Source organism: Orycteropus afer, unplaced genomic scaffold (genome assembly GCF_000298275.1).
Source record: "Orycteropus afer afer isolate SDZICR_OR568_19922 unplaced genomic scaffold, OryAfe1.0 scaffold00498, whole genome shotgun sequence".
In the NCBI taxonomy this organism is placed as follows: domain Eukaryota; kingdom Metazoa; phylum Chordata; class Mammalia; order Tubulidentata; family Orycteropodidae; genus Orycteropus; species Orycteropus afer.
This window is the reverse complement of record NW_006922085.1, coordinates 1,962,978-1,978,939: the sequence shown is the minus strand read 5'-3', so window position 1 is coordinate 1,978,939 and position 15,962 is coordinate 1,962,978. Positions and strand designations below refer to the sequence as shown.

The 15,962-nt window shown below is 53.6% G+C and overlaps 1 protein-coding gene across 1 annotated transcript; it reads left to right on the top strand.

The window, feature by feature from the left end:
• The first annotated feature begins 1,428 nt into the window (after positions 1-1,428).
• Positions 1,429-15,608, top strand: MST1R (macrophage stimulating 1 receptor). Its single transcript, XM_007955375.2, has 22 exons — positions 1,429-1,438; positions 1,560-1,621; positions 1,790-3,112; positions 6,693-6,881; positions 6,968-7,096; positions 7,280-7,450; positions 7,757-7,917; positions 8,265-8,430; positions 8,539-8,675; positions 9,111-9,272; positions 9,361-9,454; positions 9,612-9,821; positions 9,921-10,067; positions 10,152-10,317; positions 10,480-10,581; positions 10,657-10,857; positions 11,228-11,308; positions 11,487-11,668; positions 11,766-11,875; positions 12,135-12,300; positions 12,740-12,876; positions 15,359-15,608. Exons 1-22 carry the CDS (start codon positions 1,429-1,431, stop codon positions 15,606-15,608), a joined length of 4,356 nt encoding a protein of 1,451 aa, XP_007953566.2.
• The last annotated feature ends 354 nt before the right edge of the window (positions 15,609-15,962 follow it).

Genomic DNA, 15,962 nt, shown 5'->3' with positions numbered 1-15,962 from the left:
GCGGGAGAAGGGAAAGTATTTACGGACGGAGGAACAGCGTTTACAAAGGCAAGAGGAACCCTGGCTGCGCAATGATTAAGCGCTTGGCTGCTAACAATAAAGGCAGTTCAAACACCCAGCTGCTTTCCTGGTGATATGCTCCTGTAAAGATTACAGCCTAGAAAACCCTATGGGGCAGTTTCACTCTGTCTCATGGGATCACTGTGAGTCAAAATTGATTCAAGGCACCTAACAACAACACAATAGGTTGTATTACACCAAAGACATAGGCACCTGGAGCTAGGCAGGAGGAAGCTGGGGGGATGGAGGAGATACAGCTTATTATCCAGGCTGAATCCTGCTGGGTAAGGGCTCCTCCCTTCCCCACATCTCACCCCATCCCCACCCTTGGGACCCAAGTTCACAAGTTTCCCCTCCCTCCAGGGTCTGTGAACAGCTGGCTGAGGGGCTGTCAGGCTGAAGATGTCTCCCAGAGCCCTCCTCCAGTGTTGGAGGGCAGTTATCACGAGGTAGCTGCTAAGGTCCACATGTGGGAAATGGTGAAAGTACAGACACACACACACATGAGGGAGAGCTGTAGGCAGTCACCTAGCCAGAACTACATCCTCATGTCACAAATTGAGAGATTGAGGCCTGGCAAAACTTCAGAAAAGGTTAGAGGAGCCCTGAGAGCCAGTGCCCATGTTACTTCCATATCAGGAATGCGCTGTCGTGGAAGGAGGAGGAGGGACCTCCAGGAAGCTGGCATTGTGAGTTTTGTTATTCCTGCAGCTTCCATAACTGAGGCAGCAGCCCAGGGACCAGAGCCAGGGCTGGGCCTCTACATGTTGTTGTTATGTGCCAGTCGAGTCAGACCTGACTCATAGCGACCCCTCCTTGGGTTTCCAGGGCAGTATCACTACAGAAGTAGATTGCCCAACCTTCCTTCAGAGGAGTGGCTGGTGGGTTTGAACCACCAGCCTTCTGGTTAGCAGTCAAGTGCCTTAGGCACTACGCTACCAGAGCTCTACATAGGCTGCCTTTTTCCCAGCTCTGGTATCCAGCCAGTAGTCTGTGCCCTCATTCTATGATCCCCTACCACTCAGGGCAGGCAGGGAGCAACACACTACCCTCTGACACCATGCTGGCACTCACAGCCCATGGTAGGCCCACAGGAAAATGGACCTGCCCCATAAACAGTGGTTGGTGCCAAACACAATGGCCTGTTGGGGTCCACTCAGTCTTCCCTCTCATCTTCCACAAATCCCTGGTCTCTGTTCCCCACACAAGTGGCCTTCTCAGGCCCCAGGCCATCTGTGTAAAGTTGGAAGTGTTGTTATAAACTGGCTCCATAAAAAGAAATGAGCCAGGTTGTCCCTTCATCCTGCTTACCTCTCCCTGGGCCACCTCACACATACACACCCATAGGCCGTTGAGAAAAAGGCGCCCATGCGGGAAGGTGCAAGACCCATGCTTCAGAAGGCGGGGAGAGTCGGGTGGGCGGAGGAGTTGGGCTCCGGCCAGACTTTCAACACGGTCTTGTCCCCAGCCCCGCCCCACACTCTGGTCCCGCCTTCCAGGCCCCAAGCCCTGGGTAAACTTTGCTCTGAGTGTGGGTCTGAAGCTGCAACGGGAGTGGCAGGTGAGGCTGTTGCTCATTCCCTTCTCTGTCCTCCGGGCCAAGGTCTCAGACCCGACATCAGGAGCTGGTAGAGGGCTTCACAGGAGCCGCGGGCAGGGGGTGGCTGCCCGGGGGCTCTAAGGGCAGGCATTGGTCAGTGGCCCCAGGCTGTCTCCACTCTGCTTCCAGCCCGGCCTGCGCCTACACGGATCTTTACGGGGCCTCAGCTTGGCCTCGATGGCGCTCCACCAGCGGCCATCGCCGCAGCCCTTCCTATTTTTGGTGTTGCTGCTGCTGCTGCTGTCGCCGCCGCCGCCGACGACGACAACAACGATACCCGCTGTAAGCCAGTGCCAGAGCGCCAGGCAGTGCTCGCGAATCCCCTACGCTGCCTCGCGTGACTTTGACGTGGAGTACTCTGTGCCCAGCTTCTCTGCCAGCAGCCGGGTACAGGCTGTGGCGAGCTACGAGGACGAGGACAGGAGTGCCATATTCGTAGCCACACGCAACCGCCTGCACGTGCTGGGTCCCAAGCTGCAGCTTATCCAGAGTGTTGTTATGGGTCCCGCCGGGGATCCTGGCTGCCAGACGTGCTCAGCCTGTGGCCTGGATCCCCACGGCCCGCTGCGCGACACAGACATGCAGGTGCTAGTGCTGGACCCGGCGCTGCCCGCGCTGGTCAGCTGCGGCTCAAACCTACTGGGCCGCTGCTTCCTGCATGAGCTGGAGCTTGGCGAGGAGACCACGCGCCTGGCGCCGCCAGCCTGTCTCTTCTCTGCCGAACACAACCGTCCCGAGCACTGCCCCGACTGCGTGGCCAGCCCGCTAGGCACCCGCGTGACTGTGGTCGAGCAGGGCCAGGCCTCCTACTTCTACGTGGCGTCGTCACTGGACGCGGCCGTGGCCGCCAGTTTCAGCCCACACTCAGTGTCAATCAGGCGCCTCAAGGCCGACGCCTCCGGATTCGCACCAGACTTTGTGGCGCTGTCAGTGTTACCCGCGCACCTCTCCTCCTACCGTATAGAATACGTGTACAGCTTCCGCTCAGGAGTCTTCGTTTATTTCCTGACAGTGCAGCCCGCCAGCGTGAAGGCCGCTCCCGGTGTCCTGCATACGCGTCTAGCTCGGCTCAGCGCTACTGAGGTAGAGCTGGGTGACTATCGCGAGCTGGTTCTCGATTGCCGTTTTGAGCCTAAACGCCGACGTCGCATGGCTCCCAAGGGCGGACAGCCCTATCCAGTGCTGCTGGCAGCCCACACAGCTCCTGTAGGCGCCAAACTGGCCTTTGAGCTGAGCATCACCGAGGGCCAGGACGTGCTATTCGGGGTCTTCACAGGGAGCAGGGACCGTGGTCCCCGCGAGGACCCAAACTCTGTCGTATGTGCCTTCCCCATTGACTTGCTTGATACCCTCATCGAGCAGGGTGTGGAAAGCTGCTGCCAGCCTCCTGTCCATCCTGGTCTCCGGAGAGGCCTCGACTTCTTCCAGCTGCCCAGCTTTTGCCCTAACCCGGTAAGCAGAACAAAGACCCTCACTTCTGAGCAGCATGCACATGGTTGGATTCAGGCTGCTTCCTTTCCTTCCATGAGAGAGTCTGGAAGGAATGCAAGGGAGGAGAAGCCTTCCCTTTCACTCAATTCCTTGGTGCTCGGGGTGATGTGGGCATCAGTCAGAGGGCACACCAAACCAGGCTAGCCCCCTGTTTCTGCCCTATCTTGCTCTTTGATCCTCTCATCCATCATGGCCTCTGAATTTTTTAGGTAGTTTCCCATGTTATTTGAAGATTGGATTGCATCATAACTGTCTATGTCAGACACAGCTCAAAAACTGAGTAGAATGATAGGCATCCCTTCCCACTCCCCTGGCCACTTACTGACCACACACACCTTCAGAGACATACACACCCAGAAAAACAGCCCTTTATATACTACATTCTCTATAGGGGACACAAAACCCCACAGGAAAACAGCCCCCTACACACACACAAATAAGACATACACACACACAGAGATGCTCAAAGACTCACACGTACTCATGCAGCTGCTCAGTTTCGTTTTCCCAATGGGAGCATTTTTTTTTTCTTGCTCCATTTTCCAAAGAGGGTGGGGCAAAAGTTGTCAGAGAGTACACCCTCCTCCCCAACAAACCCAGTCAGATTCTGGGAAGCCTCTTGAGGCTGAAGAGGCTCACTGTAGGCTTATGCAGTGGATGAGCAGAGGCCTGGCCAGGGCTGGTTAGAATTGGTCCACCAGGCAGGAATTCCAAGATGTTTTTCTACTATAGTTGAGGCTCTGTCCCAGCAAAAGGCTACTAGATGGGGAGGCCTCAGGCTGGGGCTTCTTCCAGCGGACTATACCTATGTTCTCTCCAGCATGGTGTTAGGTAATTGAAACAGAAACAAACTTAAAATACTATCCAGAGGACAAAAGCAAAACTGATCCCTTGAAACGGTTGGGATAGTTCCACCCAAGATTATAAGAGATTAAACAAAGGAAATGGGATGAATGGAGCATTGGACAAGTAGCTGTCAAAATTTTTGGCAGTCCTGTGGCTTTGGCCATGCTGTCACTTTCTCAACTGACTCCTTTCCAGCTTCTACTAGTGTTCCAGAAGTAGGCAGAAAGCTTACACCTGGGGTTAGGGGTGTCCTTCAGTCTCCTTCCCTCATCTGAGTCCATCTGGATTGAGGAAGCCCTGGTGGTGGGGACCCTTGTCTGGGCCTCCTGCCTGCGCTCTACTTATTCTCTCTGGAAAGTCAGAACCTTTCCCTAACTTGGCTAGTGGTCAGTGGGTCAGTAAACACTCAGCACGACAGGGTAGTGCCAGGCTCCAGGAGGACTGATCTCAGGCCCTGCCCAGTCTGGGAGGTGTGTGAATCAATAGTCTTTGTCCAGTGATTCTGGGCAGCAGCCAGCATGTTGGTTGGATGGTCTTAGAGCTCCCTCCATGGGTTTGGGTAGGGTGCCAGTCTAGGGGAGTCATGTTCCCACTCCCCCTCCAAAGTAGGGCATTGGGCATTTAAGTCAAGTATTTTCAGGAACTAGAGGCCCTTAGACAAGCCTGGGAACTCAGGCCTAGGGGCAAGCAGGCAAGGGTGTGGCCTCTTTTCTACCACCCCACCTGTCCCTGAGTCATGCTGAAAACACCTAACTGGCTTCTGGGCGAGACCCCTCACCAACCTCAAGTAAGGACAGAGTCCCAGTCCCCACCCACCCACCTAGGTTACCGGCCTGGTGTGCAGGCGTCTCTGGACCTAGCTCTGTACCTGCCCGCACTCCCACAGGTTCTGATCAGCACTGAGGGCTCAGGATTGGATCAAGCCTGCTTGGTCTTATGGGGGCCTGAGACGTCCAGCTTTAAGGAGTGCTCTTGGGGCTGGTAAGAAAGGGGCCAAGCACCTGAGGCTGCTGCGGCCTGACTATACCTCTTTGTTTTCAATTCTGATTCATGGCGACCCCATGTGTGTGGAGTAGAAATGCTTCATTAGGTTTTCAAGGCTTTGACCTTTTAGAAGATCACCAGGCTTCCCTTCCAAGTTGCCTCTGGGCGGGTTCAAAGCACCAGTCTTTCAGCTAGTACTTGATCTTGTGTGTCACCCAGGGACTAACTATACTTGTATCTCTCTGTCCAGCTCTAATACCTGGCACTCATAGCCTCACTCCCTAGTTTTCCAGAAGCTTCCACAGTCCTGGCCTAGTGCACTGGGTTCAGCCTCTAACTATCCCCCTGGTAAGATCAGGGAAGGGGTTAGTATCTCTTTGTACCCAGGTCCTTGGGTCTCCATTTATCTCTTTTGTACCCTGAAGGAGGTACAGGGAGTGGCATGATGTTCAGGAAGACCTTTGAAGTCTCAGGGAGAGGGACATGGTTACCAGCTGGTGCTGGCCAATTCGCCCAGCTTGTGCAGGTGGGGAAATTGAAGCCTAGCAAAGGGATAGGTTTGCTGATGTGCACATGGAGAGCCAGCAGAGAGTTCAGACTTTGGACCTGGCTCCCCTCCTAAGGGGCTCTAAGGGCTTGGGCAAGTGACCAAACTCCTGTGAGCCTGTTTCCTCAACTGTAAAATGGGAGTGGTGAGAGCACCCACTCTCTAAAGGGTGATTTTTTTTCCACTGTTTATTTTTATTGTGATTTGGATGAAAGTTTACAGAGCAAATTAATTTTCCATACAGCATCTCATACACACTTTGTTTCATGACATTGACTGCAATTTCCTACAATGTAACAGCTTTCTTCCCACTTCCTCCCTGTGTCCTTTCCTATGCATTTCTGCCCCCAGAGCTATCTCTGTGCAAATACTGCCCTTCTATTCTCCCATGATTAATCATTCTAAGGAGTGTATCTACCTGATGTAAATGTTCACCCTATATGCCTGTCTCTTGTTTGGCTGGAAGCCACAAGAATGAGTTCAGTTCCAGACCTGAAGGGTAACTAGGGGCCGTAGTCTCAGGGGTCTCACCAGGCTCTATCAGACCAGTAAGCCTGGTCTTGTTTATGATTTTGAGTTTTGTTCCACATTGTTTTCCCACTCTATCCAGGATCTCATGCATTGATCCCTTTCTGAATGGTTGACAGTGGTATCTAGTTCTTCTGGCCTCATGGTCATAGAGGCCAAGGTTCGCATCGTCCACTAGTCCCTTGGACTAATTGTTTCCATGTGTCTTTGGTCTTCTTCATTCTTCTTTGCTCTGGATGAGGAGAGATCCATTGTTGCATCTAGATGATTGCTTGCAAGTTTTTAAGACCCCAGTCACTACTCACCGAAGTAGGATGTAGAGCGATGTTTTTATGTAGTATGTTATGCCAGCTGAGCTTGATGTCCCCTCTACAGGGTGATTTTGAGGACAGAATGGGGTTCGGTCTGTAAGACTCAGTAACATTATCAGAATAGATAAGGCAAGATAAGGGATGTGGGGGACATACCCCTGCTCCCTCCAAGAACCCTGAATATGGGGAGGTGGATGGCAGGTTTTGGACCTTCTCATCAGGACAAGTAAGAGGTAAGAGTCTTGGGCTGCTGTGGTCACTGACGGAGGCCCCAAGGAGTCAGTGTGTGGGGCTGACCTTTGACCCCTTTCTTGGCCCTCCCTAGCCTGGCCTGGTGGCCCCCAGCCCCAACATCAGCTGCCGTCACTTCCCTCTACTGGTCAGCAGCAGCTTTTCACGTGTGGACTTATTCAACGGGCTGCTGGGAACCGTGCAGGTTACTGCACTACATGTAACACGCCTGGCCAATATCACAGTGGCCCATATGGGCACAGCTGATGGGCGCATCCTGCAGGTGAGTCTCTCATCTCCACACCTCCCTAGGTCCATGTCCCCATCCCCATTCCTATCCCCATTTTGCTCACAGCTGAACTGTCCCAGGTGGAGTTGGCCAGATCTCTCAACTACTTGCTGTACGTGTCCAACTTCTCCCTGGGCAGCAATGGGAAGCCCGTGCAGCGGGATGTCAGTCGCTTTGGGGATCACCTGCTCTTTGCCTCTGAGGACAAGGTAAGGTTGGCCAGGGTCAGGGGCTGGTGCCAGGGCTGTGGGAATATAGCCTTCCCATCCAAACCAGGTAAGCATTGATATACCCAGGTTCTACCACCCTGACTTGGAATGAGACTGAGAAATCTATGAGGTCTAGACCCCTCACCCCAGCTACCCCTGAGCTACCCATCTACGCCCCCCAAGGTCTTCCAGGTACCCATCCAGGGCCCTGGCTGCCGCCATTTCCTCACCTGTGGGCGTTGCCTACTGGCTCAGCGCTTCATGGGCTGTGGCTGGTGTGGGGACATATGTGGCCGGCAGAAGGAGTGTCCCAGCTCTTGGCAACAGGATCACTGCCCACCTGAACTCACTGAGGTATGACTTCCCTCATACAGATAGGGATGGAACTAGGCAGGCCTAGATGAGGGTTAGCAAGTCTTGACTATGATCTTCCTCAAGCCTGGAGTATCTTCATTATCTATAAGGAAGGCATTCTTGGTAGAGGGGATGGCACATGCAAATACTTGGAAGTGGGAAAGTGCTTGAGTGTTTGAGGACTAATAAGTGACCAGAGTGGTTAGAGTGTGGCATGGGCAAGGAGTTTGGCAGGAAACTTCAGGGCAAGCAGACAGGGCTGAGAGAGTCCACACAGGGGCTCAGGTGATCTGTCTTTCCCTTCAGTTCCACCCCCACAGTGGGCCCCTGAAGGGCAACACAAGGCTGACCCTGTGTGGCTCCAATTTCAAACTGCACCCTGCTGACTTGGTGCTTGAGGGCACCCATCAGGTCACTGTGGGCCAAAGTCCCTGCCGGCTGCTGCCCAAGGCCACCTCAAAGCTCAGGTACAATCTGGATCCTGTCCTATTCCTGCTGGGGCACTCAGGCAACCCCTTCCCTCTGAGACCCTGGCCTGTGCTTATCTGGCATAAGGGAGTAAGAAGCAAGCTGCAGACCCATAGTGGCTCTGGCTACTGTGTCTGGGGAGGATCACTACCTTCTGAGCCTGCATGAGCCTCTGTTGAGTCATGGACCGGGCAAAGTTATTCCCTGCCCCATTAGATCCTGCCTACCCTGGAAAAGGGCATGGGAGACATCATCCTTGGGCTCAGAGGAGGTCTGTGACTTGTGGCAAGTATGCAGCCACGTCTGTGTGACCCCCAGCTGACCTCAGGGGTTCCCTATGCCCCAGACCAGTGTCCCAGAAAGACTTTATAGATAAGCTTGAGTGTGAGCTGGAGCCCTCAGGCATGCAGGCAGCCGGGCCTGCCAACATCAGCCTCACTGTGACCAACGTGACAACAGGCAATCGCTTCTGGGTAGATGGCACCTCTATGTTGCAAGGCTTCTCTTTCATGGTGAGACCACTTTGCCCCGTCTATGTCTTTGGCTGTTTGGGAAATACAGCAGGGAAGGGCATGGAAAAGAGGACCTATTCCAGCTAAGCTACCTCTATTCCTTCTTAGGAGCCAGTGCTGAGAACTGTGCAGCCCTTGTTTGGCCCACAGGCAGGGGGCACCCTCCTCACCCTCAAAGGTCAGGATCTGTGTATAGGTACCAGTCGGGCTGTGCTGGTCAATGGGACTGAGTGCCTGCTGAAACAGTAAGTGCCAGCAGACAAGGGGATAGGAGGCTAAGGGACCATAATCAGGGGACCCTCATCGGTGGGAACCTTGATCCCTGTCAAGGTGAAGGGAGGAGGGCCCAGACACTGCAATTGTGGGAAATGTGTCCATGAAGAAGGGTCTGCTGCCTGTTCCAGCCCAGAGGCAGCTTGTTCCCAGCACATGTACTAGCATGGGTTGGCAAGAAGGCCCATTGCAAAGTCCATGGGTTCCAGCCAAGGCTGTGGAGAACCTGTTCCCTGCCTGCCTCTTGGCACTCTATTGGTGTCACTCTGTCTTCAAAGACAGACAAACCAATTGGGCAGGTGTGGGAGGTGACCAATAGAGGAACTGAGAGGGATGGGCAGGCCCCTGCAGGAGATGGGCCTGGCTACTACACAGGGCTGCCCCTGAGCCCAATCCCCATTCTGCAGGGTCAGTGAGGGGCAGCTTCTATGTATCACACCCCCAGGGGCTGCCACGGCCAGAGTTCCCCTTCACCTGCAGGTGGGGGGTGCTGAGGTGCCTGGCTCCTGGACTTTCTACTACCAGGAAGACCCCGTTGTATTGGGCATCAACCCCAACTGTGGCTACACGTAAGTGCCACCTACCTGCTTACCCTGAGGGGTGAGGGAACCAACTTCTGAAAGCTCCCCAAACCTACTGCCCTGCTCTCCCTTACAGTGGCTCCCATGTCACCATCCGTGGCCAGCACCTGACTTCAGCATGGCACCTTGTGTTATCATTCCACGATGGGCTTGGGGCAGTGGAGAACAGGGTGAGTGGATGCTAGCAGTACAGAGTAGGCACTGGGCAGGAGGGAGGAAGGCCAGACTAGTCCCTTGAGTTCCTGCTCCACCCTTTGCTGGGCTGAGGAGACTGGGGCAGTCATAGGTGAGGCGACTGGCTAACCACTGTCCTGTGGGCTTTGGCAGTGTGAAGGGCAGCTCCCGGAGGAACAGAAGTGCTACTTGCCTGGATACGTGGTTCGAGGCTCACAGGAGTGGGTGACAGGGAACCTGAGTGTCCAGGGGGATGGAGCTAATGGCTTCACACTGCCTGGTTTTCGCTTCCTGCCCCCACCCCATCTGCCCAAAGCTGACTTGGGTCCACTGAAGCCTGAAGAACATACCATTAAGTTCCAGGTAGGTGTGGTAGATGGTTAAGGGGTAAGCATCAGGGGGTGTTAGGACAGAAGCTTCACAGGCAGGGGTTACTGGTAATTCTCTTGATCATCTCTACAGTATATTGGGCTGGCCTCTGTGGCTGACTGTGTGAGTGTGAACGTGACCGTGGGTGGTAAGAGCTGCCAGCACGAGCTCCGGGGGGATGTGGTCATCTGCCCCTTGCCCCCCTCCCTGGAACTTGGCAAGAGTGGTGCCTTGTTGCAGGTAGGCAGCACAGCTGGCCTTTCACAGGGAACTTGGGTATGACAAAAGCCTGGAGGCCTGACCTGAGCTGTCACCTGCTCCCAGGTCTGCGTGGATAGCGTATGTCATAACCTGGGCAAGGTGATGAGGCTAGGCCCAGAGGGGCTCCCACAAGGCATACTGCTTGGTGTCCTGCTGGTCCTGCTCCTGCTTGTGGCTGCGCTAGTCATCACTCTGGTCTTCAAGTACTGGCGGCGGAAGAAGCAGCTAGGTGAGCCTCCCGCCCTCACCCTGACTCCACCCCTGCCACCAAACGATGGCATTTCTGAGTCCCTACACCCTCACTCTGCCTGGGCTTTCGGTGTCTGCTCACACTTTGTGGGTGGGAGTGAGCTCCAAGGGGCTTCAAGAGTCTGGAACCATCCTTCCATAGTCCTTCCTCCCAACCTGGATGACCTGGAGTTCCTGGACCAGACCTCTGGAGCCATCCCTCTGCCTCTGCTCCGCTCAGGCTCTGACTACAGAAATAATCTTGGTGAGATGGTAGAGGTGCTAGAAGCTGGGGTCATCCCCTCTGCCCTCCAAGCCCCTCACTCCCTCTTTTCTACAGAATACCCTGCCATTGGGAGTCTGGACCCCATCACCCAAGGCACATCCTTCTCAGACAACAAGGATGGGTCTGGTGTCCCATTGCTCCAGACAAAGTCCATCCAACTCAGGGACCTAGACTCTAAGCTCCTGGCTGAAGTCAAGGATGTTCTGATACCCCATGAGCGAGTGGTCACCCACAGTGACCAAATCATTGGCAGAGGTGTGGGGGCTAGAGTGGGCTGGGTTGGGCTGGGCAGAGCAGAGATGGAATCTAAGGTGACATAGGCTCAAGGGACAATTGGGCTAGCCTCTGCTGTGGTCTTCTCACCAACCTGTGTAATCATGGTCATAATGTCTAACCTCTCTGAGTCTCCTTTTGCTTAGCTTTGAAATAGGGATTAGGACAGTTCTGTCTTTAGTGGGTTCTGGTATGGATTAAGTAAGTGGGTGTGGGAAGCCTGTAGGCTCCTCCATCGTATGGCTGCTTCCTGTTTTTAATGTTGCATTGGCCAGAGGACTGGTTGCCAGTGAAAGGTTATGGTGCGAGTCTTGTGGGCTGGGAGCCTTCTCACTACCTCTCCCATCACCAGGTCACTTTGGAGTTGTCTACCATGGAGAATACACAGACCAGGCCCAGAATCGAATACACTGTGCCATAAAGTCACTGAGTCGTAAGTGGGCCAGGGCTGAGAAGTCACAGGGAGGAGCCCTAGGCTGGGAGTGTCCTCATCCCTGCTGTACCAACACCTTGCTGAGTGACCCTGAACAGGAGACCTTTCCTCTCCATTGTCCTATCTGACCCTTGTAAGGGGCCTCCCTGTTCTGGGCCTGACTCAAGCTGCTATGCAGGCATCACAGAGATACAGGAGGTGGAGGCCTTCCTGCGCGAAGGGCTGCTCATGAGCGGCCTACACCATCCAAATGTGTTGGCTCTTATCGGTATCGTTCTGCCACCTGAGGGATTGCCCCGTGTGCTGCTGCCCTATATGTGCCATGGAGATTTGCGCCAGTTCATTCGCTCACCCCAGCGGGTCAGTGTTCAGCTGGCCCTGGGTTGGGGGTCTTGGGCAACAGCTGGGGATAGAGTTGCTCTGGCCTTGCCCAACAACCCACCTCCTGTATCCCTAGAACCCCACGGTGAAGGACCTCATTGGATTTGGCCTGCAGGTAGCCCGTGGTATGGAGTACCTGGCAGAGCAGAAGTTTGTGCACAGGGACCTGGCTGCTAGAAACTGCATGTGAGGAACACTTGGGGTAAACCAAAGGGGCAGGGCACCAAGGTACACAGCTGCCCAAGGGCATCTCAGGGAAAGGCCCACTCTAGCCCTTGCTGTGTAGCCCTGGGCATGCCCCTTCCCTCCATCTCTAGGCCTCAGTTTTCCTGTCTGCCCAGTACAGGCTTGGATTGGACACTCTAGCTGTGAAAACTGTGAGGGCCTGGAGCAGGTGGGTTCAGGGCCCAATGTGGGCCAGTCTTGAGTATGATACCCCTCCCAGGCTGGACAAGTCATTCACAGTCAAGGTGGCTGACTTTGGTCTGACCCGTGGCGTCTTGGACAAGGAGTACTACAGTGTTCAGCAGCACCGCCACGCTCGCCTTCCTGTCAAATGGATGGCACTGGAGAGCTTACAGACCTACAAGTTCACCACCAAGTCTGATGTGGTGAGGCCCCTCCTGCCCTAGAGTTCACATGGTCTCAGTGCCCTGGAAGACCACTCAACCTTGCTCATTCAGCTCCTAATGATGATCTGAGTCCAAGGAATCCTCAGGCTGAGAGACTCCCACAGCCCATTTGCCCACTTGTTGTGCAGGCATAAGATGGAACCTACCTCTTGCCAGGGCAAGAAGAGGCTGTGAACTCATTGGCTTCTCATGGGCAATCTAGCGCCTGCCCAGCCCCAACTCAGTTTTTTCCTCTGAAAAGTGATCCAACACTGAGGGGGTGGGAGGAGACAGAGGGAAGATACGTGTGAGCTATTGCATGTGCTGAGTATGGAAGGTGGGGTGCCCCATATTTACCTCTGGGAGATAGAGATCATGGGGCCCACCTGCCCCAAAATTTAGGATAGGAGTTGAGTCCTTGTATCTTCCTTCCCTGCAGTGGTCATTTGGCGTGCTGCTGTGGGAGTTGCTAACACGGGGTGCACCACCATACCCTCACATCGACCCCTTTGACCTTACCTACTTTCTGGCCCAGGGTCGGCGCCTGCCCCAGCCTGAGTATTGCCCTGATACCCTGTGAGTATGAGGAGGGAGTGGCTGGCTAGGAGAAAGAGTTTCTCGTCAGGTTCTTTGCCCAGCCTTCTCTTTGACACAGGCAGGGACTCTCTCTGTGCCTCAGGTTCCTCAGCTGTGAACTGCTGATTCCCATTCCCGTTCAAGAAGGCAGGGCGCTGTGAGGCCATCATGGTTGCCATGGTAACAGCATTCCCAACTCAGAGTTGGGTTGAGGCCAGTGATTTGATTTCTCAGTACTCCTCTACCCTCACCGCTGCCAAGGAGGACTGTTTCCTATCATTTCCACCCAACTTCAAGGAAGGCTTCCATCGGCTCCCACACCAGCCACCTCAGTGTCTCCAGATCAAGTTTTTTTTCCCACTGGATGGAGTTTCAGATTCCCTGTTCCTGGAGGGATGGCAGCTGCTATGTTGTTATAAGTTCCCCAGGTGGATTTGGTGCTGAGGTTCAGTTTCATAAGTAGGATTCAGGCCTCAGCTGTGCCCAGGTCTGTGCTGTTAGAAGAAGGAGAAGCAGGTCATAGATAAAAGTAGTTGATGACTTCTGTCTCAAGCTGAGCTCCAGAAGGGTGTGAGTACCCCTTCCTCAACAGCTCTGCCTGCCTTGGTTTGATCTTTATAATTCACTTCATTAATGCATCTGGTTTGAAGTAAGAGAAATTAACTTCACTGCCTACCTGTGTCCAGCTTAGGCCCCCTGAAATGGACTCTGAGACAGAGACTTGGTGTGGGAGCTGGTGTGGAAGTTTATTGGTAGGTTATGGGTGGTGCAAGCGGTTTGCAATTGACTGCTAGCTAAAAGGTTGATGGTTCAAACCCACCCAGTGGCTCCACGGAACAAAAGGCCTAGCAATCTGTTCCCATAAAGATTCTAAAACCAAAAACCAAACCTAGTGCTATCAAGGGAGCTCTGGTGGCACGTAGCGCCCAAGGCATTTGGCTACTAACCAGAAGCCTAGAGGTTCAAACCCACCAGCTGCTCCTCGGAAGGAAGATGGAGCAATCTACTTCGTTAGAGATACTGCCTCAGAAACCTAAGGAGGGGTTGCTATGAGTCAGATCCAACTCAATAGCAGTGAGTTAGAGTTTTAGTTAGTGCCATCAACTTGATTCCAACTCATAGTATCCCCCAAAGGGTTTCCAAGGCTGTAAATCTTTATGGAAGCAGACTACCTTGTCTCCTGTGAAGCAGCTGAAGGGTTTGAACCACGGACCTTTTAGTTAGCAGCCCAATGCCTTACCTATAGCACCACAAACCAAGAATACCCAGTGGAGCAGTTCTACTCTGTAACACACAGGGTCTCCATGAGCCAGGGCCAATTCAATGACAGCTAACAACAATAGGGGCAAGGGAAGCAGGACTGAGCAGAGGGCAAAACTGGGATATCATGCAGATGTAATAGAGGCTGAAGCCCATCTTATGAAGATTTCTTGAGCTGGGGTGGCCCTTCAGAGTTTTCCAAAATTGAGGCCAAGGGGCAGGTGTTTATATCAAGCATCAGTCATTGACCATGGCTGCCCCTAGGGAGTGGGTATGAGCTTCAAGACGAAATTCCCTTCTCTCTAGGACAGTCTCCAGAGAGGGCCTCAGCCAAGAGCTGTTAGAAGGCAACACTCCCAGTCACTGGGAGAAGGAGAAGGGAAATCTGGGTGGCATAACAGCATCCATTTCACCAGGGGAAGTCCTTTTCTCTCTCTGGGTCTCAATTTCATCTGCAAAGGGAGGATAGTAACAGTGCCATCTCAGAAAGTCTGAGAATTATATGAGACACTATATGCCACTCCTCGGAAGGAAGGTTGGGCAATCCTACTTCCGTAGTGATACTGCCTCGGAAACCCAAGGAGGGGTCGCTATGATTCGGGGCCGACTCGACGGCAAATAACAACAACAACAACATATGTAGGGAACCTAGAATGTCATTTAAGGCAGGGATGACATCCCCAAGATAATAGGGTATGCATTAGAACCCACTGGACAAACTCAGAAGCTCTGCTTGGGAACCATAGAACCACTGATGCTGCCCCAGAGGCTTAGCTCAGGACTTTTAACCCCCATTTCACCTGATCCAGGCTTCCTTGCTAAAAGATGCATAATGATAACCATGCTAACATGTGAACTAGGCCTTGTGCTAAGCATTTCATAGTACCTGTGTGATCAGAGGAAAACCAAGAGGCACAGAGAGGTTAAGGAATTTGCTCAAGATCACACAGCCCTGGCCGCAGGGATCATGAGCCAAGCTCTTAACCCCTTAAACCACTTCTTCTTAGTTAATTCGACCTCCATTAGGATGGAAAGGCACAACTAGAACAGCAATCATAGTGATGAGCAGAGTTGCCTTTGACTGGGTGATGCTGAGCACCAGGCCCTATCACCTGTCCTCAATGCTATTTTCTGAGCCAAGGGTTTAGTAGTGGATGGACAGCCAGGAGGAAGCCTTGGCTAAGGAGTTCCCCTGTCTTTGATGCCCTCTGTCCCCCTGCAGGTATGAAGTGATGCAGCGCTGCTGGGCCACGGAGCCAGGGGCACGACCTACCTTTGAGGTGCTGGTGCGGGAAGTGGAGTCTGTGGCATCCACACTGCGTGGGGACCATTACGTGCAGTTGTCTGCAGCCTATATGAACGTGGGTCCCGGTGCTGCAGACTGGGTGAACCCACCCGTGGAACAGCTACCTCCAGCATGTAGGAGCACAGGGCGGCCCCAGCCCCTCTCAGAGCCACCTCAACCCACATGACTGTAGCTCTAGGCTCCTGGGACACAGACCTGCCTAGTGGCTTTGACCTAACCCCAAGCTAACCCTGGGTCATGTCAAGCCAGAAAGACACCCCAGTCAGCCTTGCCCTGTCCCTGCGACTTAACCCTCAGGGCGTGAGCAGGGTACATTTGGCCTCTCACTCCACAGAGGAAGCACATAAGGATGATCCTTCCTGCAGCACATATTTATGAAGTCCTGCTGTGTGCCTGGCCCTCTGGATGCAGGGGATTCAACTGATGCAGCAGTGACCACACACACTGACTTTAGAACAAATAAATGAACAAATGGATATTTCAGCACAAATTGTGGTAAATATTATGATAGCAAGGAGCT